The sequence below is a fragment of the Atta colombica genome, unplaced genomic scaffold, assembly GCF_001594045.1.
Source record: "Atta colombica isolate Treedump-2 unplaced genomic scaffold, Acol1.0 scaffold137, whole genome shotgun sequence".
Classification (NCBI taxonomy): Eukaryota; Metazoa; Arthropoda; class Insecta; order Hymenoptera; family Formicidae; genus Atta; species Atta colombica.
Window position 1 is genome coordinate 864125 of NW_017259225.1, and position 7294 is coordinate 871418.

The following is a 7294-nucleotide window of genomic DNA, read 5'->3' on the forward strand; positions in this document are numbered from 1 at the left end:
GGAATCGGGAAGGAAATAGCTCTTCGTCTCTCTAAATATAAGGGACAAGTGTTTGCACTCTCGAAAACAAAACAAAACTTAGATAACTTGGTGGCGATTGATCCGAAGATTCAACCTATTTGCGTCGATCTTCGTGATTGGAATACGACTAGAAAGGTTGTTCAAAGTATCCTGCCAATCGATCTATTGGTCAACAACGCTGCTGTTGCGTGTCTTACACCATTTTTGGACGCTACGCCCAACGAATTTGATTTAACTTTCGATGTCAACGTGAAAGCTGCATTCAATGTGTCCCAAATTGTAGTCAAAAACATGATCGAACGCAAATGCAGTGGCAGTATCGTAAATATATCGTCGCAAGCTGGACAGGTAGCATTGAAGGACCACGCCGTTTATTGCATGTCAAAGGCAGCTCTTGACATGCTGACGAAGTAAGATATATAATTATTAATATCTTCGTAATCCATAAAAGCTTGATGTTTAATCAATATATTTGGCAATTAGCAAAAATTGAAAATTTATTGTGAATCAATGTATGCGCAGATAGCTATTGAAAAAAATGATCAGAAAAATATAATGATTGAAAAACTTTTATTACTTATGATCATTTTGGAGTCATTTTGACATCATTTTGATATCATAATGACTTGTTCTGCTTGGGTTCAATTAAATTTTCCATATTGATAAATTTAATGTCGATTTTTTTTTATTCGGAAAAGATTTAATTAAAATTTTATTAAAATAAAATGTAAAATAAGATGATATATGTACTTATTTTTATCTATTAAGATTTTTCAATTCTGAATTTTTATTTTCAGTCTTTTATTATTTAACTCTGTATTGACTATCCAGTATTTTCGAAAAAAGTTGATTTTAAATTCATCGAAGATGTCTTTTTTTTGGAAACATGTTAGTTTCTCACTTTGTGATATTTTCAGGACGATGGCCCTCGAAGTGGGGCCGCACAACATAAGAATCAATAGTGTCGGTCCTACAGTTGTGATGACGGAAATGGGAAAATTGGGTTGGAGCGATTCGCAGAAAGCACAAAGTATGATCAATAAAATTCCGCTCGGTCGATTCGCTGGTACGTATATATTTTAATCAAAAGAGATTTAAGAAATTAAAGAACTTAATTTAATTCATTACTTTTTCCATCGAATTAATATACCTATGAGATAAATTTTATCCGTGTGAACAATTCGTAAATATTATATTATACGCTCTATAATACGGAGTCTACAATATATAATAATAGAAGTCGTAGCGATTGTAAAGTTTTAAGTTGTAGAAAATCATAGTCGATTATTCTTCTCATATTCGACTATGATGGTTAATTAATTTTCTATGACTTAAGACTTTACAACCGCTACGACTTCTATTCTGCATTAATGTGTAATTCGTAATTCGTTTGTCATTCGTAATCTATAATATTCACATAATTTAAATCTGTAACTGTAATGTACAAATTTGTAGAATGAATTTTGAAATATCCTTGGTGGAAAAAAAATTGTTACGATAAAGTATAGAAAAACTACATAAATTTAGATAAGATCTTAGAAATTCTTATTTTTTGTAGATATTCGGATATAATGGAACGTAGAAATAAATAGAATGGCATTATTTGAGAACGGAGAATTTCTAGGTTTTTTCAAACAACACCGATCTATGTCCTATTCGAATATCTATGAAAATAATAATTTCGAAAATGTCAATCTTGTCTCAATCTATGTATATAGTTTTTGTAAAAGTTTTTTCGCCAGAGATACAGTAATCGTCTTACGAATTAAAACATATCGTTCGTTAATTCGGGATTATTCCACATGATTAATTATGTAACATTGCATCACAAGTGTTTTATCATTTACTAAATATATGTTTTCGTATCAACATAACGTGTTGACATAAAGATATGACCGATCGGTAGTAAAAAGAATGTAGATAACTGACAGCATTCCATACAGCACAGAAACTTGCAGCATCATTGCAGAAACGTTGCAACATTACAGATTACGTTGTAATCATTACAACATTGTAGATATCAGGAATTGTAATATACAGGGTCGAATATGTAAAAGCGGGCACAACTGATTCCTTACGAAAAAATAATAGGTTCAACGAACCGTAGCTGCAACATATGCAGTGGATTTTCAAACTCGATTTTCTCGAAAACTAAGTAGAAAATCGAAAAATTTTATTCTATATATTTTTTTTATTTTTTCATAAAGAATCACGTCGTGGCCGCTTTTATATATTATTCTACCGAACTCTGCATAATACATATTACGGCATAAGATTTCAAATCTTGCAGCATTGTTACAGAAACATTAAAAATATTTTGGCTTTTGAGTAATGAACTGCTGTCACATATGGAAACATACACCAATTACATGTTATATGATTGTTAATTATTTCCATTAATTTAAAAATTATAACGTTTGTTGAAACATTTGTTGTTGCCGTCACACGACAAGATTTTTCAAACTTTATAATCAACTCTTATATTTTTTGAAATATTTAAATTTAAAAAATTCTTTAAATATTATTGCAAAGAAAATGAAATAGAATGCGTGAAGTTACTTATTATTTTCATTTTACTAGTTAAGAATATGTACAAAATAGACGTACCTGCATAAAATGTAAAATACATCTATATTTGCGAAAAGTATATGTCCATATACGTAACTTTAAAATATACAAGATGTCCGGAATTTAAATATCTAAACTTCGGAATCATGGAGAGCATAATTTCCCAACCCTTTTTGGTTCATCGCCCTCATTCTAAGTTTTTTTTTTGTTCGGCGTCTCCTTCACGGATAAACTGGCAAATCGGATAACCGGCAAACTATCTCTAAATAAAGCAACAAAAAGAAAATTACATAGAAACAAATAAAAAGTATTACTCACACAGCGGTACTCCGCGCGCGATACGAAATTATGAACGAATGTCCGCGATCGATTAATGACAAAACATGCATAGATGCATTACTTCGATCATTCTACAAGAAAACATTAGCCGAAAAAAATTGCACATAATAAAAAAAAACAAATCTTACATATCATATTATATCATAATTTAAATCAATATGTATGGAAGATTGATTGACATATTTGATTCTTATAAAAATGCATAACTGTAATGTTTGTTAAAAATTAAAATTGAATTAGGCTATGAGTAAACGCTGGCTATCAAATGCTAAATTGATATTTAATATTTAAAACATAGAAAATATACAATAGACATACGTTTCAATCTTTATTAGGTCATTGCGAAAAATTTCGCAACACCAAGATTAACAATAAAATTTAAATTATACATAATGAGTTACAAATTCCACTTACGAACCACTTTCCTCTTCGTTTTTTTGATAACTTTCATTCCATTATTGTCCAGTATCAATCAATCGCAATAATATTATCCAAATCGATCATTGCAATCTTGAGATAATTGTTCTATTCATTTTTTGCGTCTATTATTAATGTTTGCCATTTGTAATATTTGTATAATCAAGTGAATGTTTAAATGTTTGTTTAGAAAATATTTAGGGAATTAAATTTCTCAGGCATGTTCTTTTACCCACTTGCTCCTCAATGTCCTGTTGCTGTCCTTAGGACTAGCAACACTCGCCCTGCCCCCTAGATTTTCCTTAGCACCCGGGGAAGTGATAATGTCCACATTGAGAACCTATGGTATAGAGGATAAGCTAAGAAAAAAGTCCTGTAGAGATATGTTCATTTTTGCTTTGTTTGGAAAAAATCACAAAAAAGAAAATGTAGTTGAATAAGTAATAAAGAAATGAAATATGAAAACTACATTTTATCTTGTTTGCGATTTTCTTCAAAATGAAGTAAAAACGAGCATATCTCTGTAAGACTTTTTTTCTTAGTTTATCGATCCTCTACACGCTCCGAAGTTTAGACATTTAAATTTCGGACATGTATATTTTATATACCTGCATATAAAATATTTGCAAAATTAAGTATAAAATATAATAATTATATAAAATTATATATAAAACAATATATTATAAGACCGTATATATGTGAATACACAAACTATAGAAATCAATATATAGAAATCAATATCTTAAACGGTCTAATTGGATCTTAAATATTTGTATGATTCTGTGTGAATTTATATATTACTGTAGTTCTTTTCTGAAACGCGCGCCGAAATGATTTTTCGGCCTTGAAACGCTAACTCTACTAATCTGCATGGTAATATCAATATCATGAGTTGAATTGAGCAATTTTTTAACAATTTGATGTTTTTTCGCATCTTAATAATGCTGAGTAACATATTAAAATCTATAAAAAAAATCTATAAATAATTAATTCTTATTGCGAAAAATATTACTTCTGTAAAATACAGATTGTAATTAGTGAAATCTGTAAACAATTAATTCTTATTACGAAAAATATTATCTTGGAGTTGAGGCCTATTATTGCGAGAAGTACTATTAAGGTCTCGATTTAAAGGCTTAGAATATTCATCCGAAAAGCAAGAGATCCGGATTTGATTCCCGGCTGAGATAATATTTTTCGCAATAATAATTATTTACAGATTTTAATATGTCATTCAGCATTATTAAGATCGTTCAAAGATGCAAAAAAGCGTCAAATTGTTAAAGTGCTAGTCAATTCAACTCGTGATATTACTACGGTAGTTTAATAGAGTTAGCATTTCAAGATCGAAAAATCATTTTCATCACGCACGTTTTTAAAGAACTACGTAGTATATAAATTCACACAAATTAAAATGCTAACTCTACTAAACTACTGCATGATAATATCAATATCATGAGTTAAATTAACTAGCAATTTAACAATTTGTTTTTTCGTGTCTTGGAACAATCTTAATAATGCTGAATGACATATTAAAATCTGTAAGTAATTAATTCTTATTGCGAAAAATATTACCTCGGCCGAAAGTCAAATCCGGATCTCTTGCTTAAGACATTGATTTTTATATAGTTTGTGTTATCACATACGGTTCTATAAGATATTACATATAAAACTTATTTTACTTTTTATTTTTTCATTAATTTATAAACATTCAAACTATTGTATCTAATATTGTATTTTGTGAATGTTAGTTATAAAAAAAGCAAACAATTTTTTTAATTGGTTCAAAATAATGATGTTGTAGATGTTGATGAGGTAGTTGATCCTGTTGTATATTTATTAAGTGACCGAAGTTCCATGATCAATGGCGCCTGCTTGCCTATCGACGGTGGTTTCTTAGCTACATAAACAAAAAGTATCATCTTTAAGAAAGAAAAAAAAAACATTCTATTACTACAGGTATAGCAAACTTCATTTTCAAAATTCAATATTTGTGAAAGTTAGGCTGTAAATGATAGTGATTACTTTGTTATAATGATACAATTTATACGCTGTATAAAAGAACTAATAAAGATTACTGCAATATAGTTATGTATTTAATTGACGTAAGATTCCATCCAAGATTATTAAAAAGAATTGAAGGATTATCAAAAGGATATCAAAATTGATTGAATAAAACAAGCAAATTTCATTTGTTTCAGTTTAATTTAAAAAAATGCTTTGTTTCTTCTCTTCTTCATCGTCAACTAGATTCGACAAACAGGCGGCGATAGAGAAAGTCGTGAATGGGACAACCACTCATGTTAGCGAGTGTGTGACTCTTTCTCTCGCAATCTTCGAAAATATTCTACCCCAAAATATTAACGCACGTATAATAATATAATTCACGACCTCTTCTCTGCCGTGATTGCATTCGATCTAAAGAACGCTTTTCTTTCGGCTCCTAATTTGCTTCTACGGTGAACATAACGCGATGGAGAAACTGAGAATATGTATGCTAAACGAAACAATGGAAATTGAATTTATCTCTTAATCCGCTTGCACATTTTTCTACATATCGAGATGTGTCTCAGATTACCGAGTGTCCGAAAAAGTATATGTACATATGTACTCACACGCACGCACGCACGCACGCACGCACGCACGCACGCACGCACGCACGCACGCACGCACGCACGCACGCACGCACGCACGGACGCACACGCACGTGTCAACTATTGCGCGTGTGATATCAGATTTCAAATTTTATGAAAAATTTAATCGAAAGTCTAGTTAGGTAATTATACTTGTTCAAATTAACATATATTTGAATTGAGATCTCGCAGACAAGAAAAATAAAATAACGTACGTAAATGATTTATAATTTACATCTACATATATCTTTTCTTCAACAAAATGATTTTTGTTTGATTAAGTAACGATCATACAATTCTTAATAATGTTGGTTAAGAATAAAAATAAATGTAGTATCTTATATAAAGAGAGACACTACATTCAAAATTATTTTATATAATACATATCACTTATAATGTAGTTTGTGTTACATTTCACAATGTTAAAAGAAAACAAAGTTTTCTAATTAAAGACTACGATATATTTGACAATGGGTCATATATGTCATGAATGTAAATTATAAGAATCAATCGTAATTGGATTCTTTCTATTTTTATCGTCTTCGATTTTAGAAATCGAAATACCTGACATAGGCATTGCCGATCTTTAATTGCAAATTAAAAGGTCATTCGATTTTTACAAGTAAAATTTAAGCTTGGAATGACCATGTTCGAAACTTTTATCAGATATAATTCTTTTCGGGACACCTTGCTATGTATACACTAAAATATCTCAATACGAACCAAGTGTTGAATGTAAAATGAATTTAATTAAAATATGTAATACCTATATTTTGATCAACTGCGAGACACGTTTAAACGATAAGGACGCGTGCGACATACTTATTTCTTAAAACAAAATTCGCATGTTTATATTGAGACAAATAACGAATTTGCTATCGCCAAAACACATTTTACTCGTAATGATTATTAATCGATTTCACCAGATAAAACTTAAACGAGTAACAATATTACGTTTTGTTATCTCACCAGACATTCCTTGATCGTCTTAATTACATTTTCAGGATAACGCGAAAAGATCAATTTCTTAAACGCAATCTTTCTTTCAAACAACGTTAATGCTGTTATAGCTTTCATTTACATTAATATCGCAAATTATTATAGATTAACAAGCAAAGTTCTTTCGCTGTTTCGCGCTCTCGCTTCTACTTATCGTAAACGCGATAAATTGCTTTATTTATATTATTAAATAAACCTTCTATGGATACATTGCCAATCTTTGTCAAAATTAGATATTTTATCGTTTTTAAATAAAAATGTAATATATGTATATAAATAAGGAATATATATATATATATAAAAAAATATATACAAAA

The 7294-nt window shown here is 29.7% G+C and overlaps 1 protein-coding gene across 1 annotated transcript in view; it reads left to right on the top strand.

The window, feature by feature from the left end:
• The window catches only part of LOC108684645 (L-xylulose reductase), a 7094-nt gene extending 1662 nt beyond the window's left edge, over nucleotides 1-5432 (top strand). The window contains exons 2-4 of the mRNA XM_018189077.1: nucleotides 1-431; nucleotides 939-1087; nucleotides 5150-5432. Coding sequence (XP_018044566.1) covers nucleotides 1-431; nucleotides 939-1087; nucleotides 5150-5253 — 684 coding nt within the window. The 3' untranslated portion in view covers nucleotides 5254-5432. The remainder of the gene's footprint in view (nucleotides 432-938; nucleotides 1088-5149) is intronic.
• Nucleotides 5433-7294: the final 1862 nt, after the last annotated feature.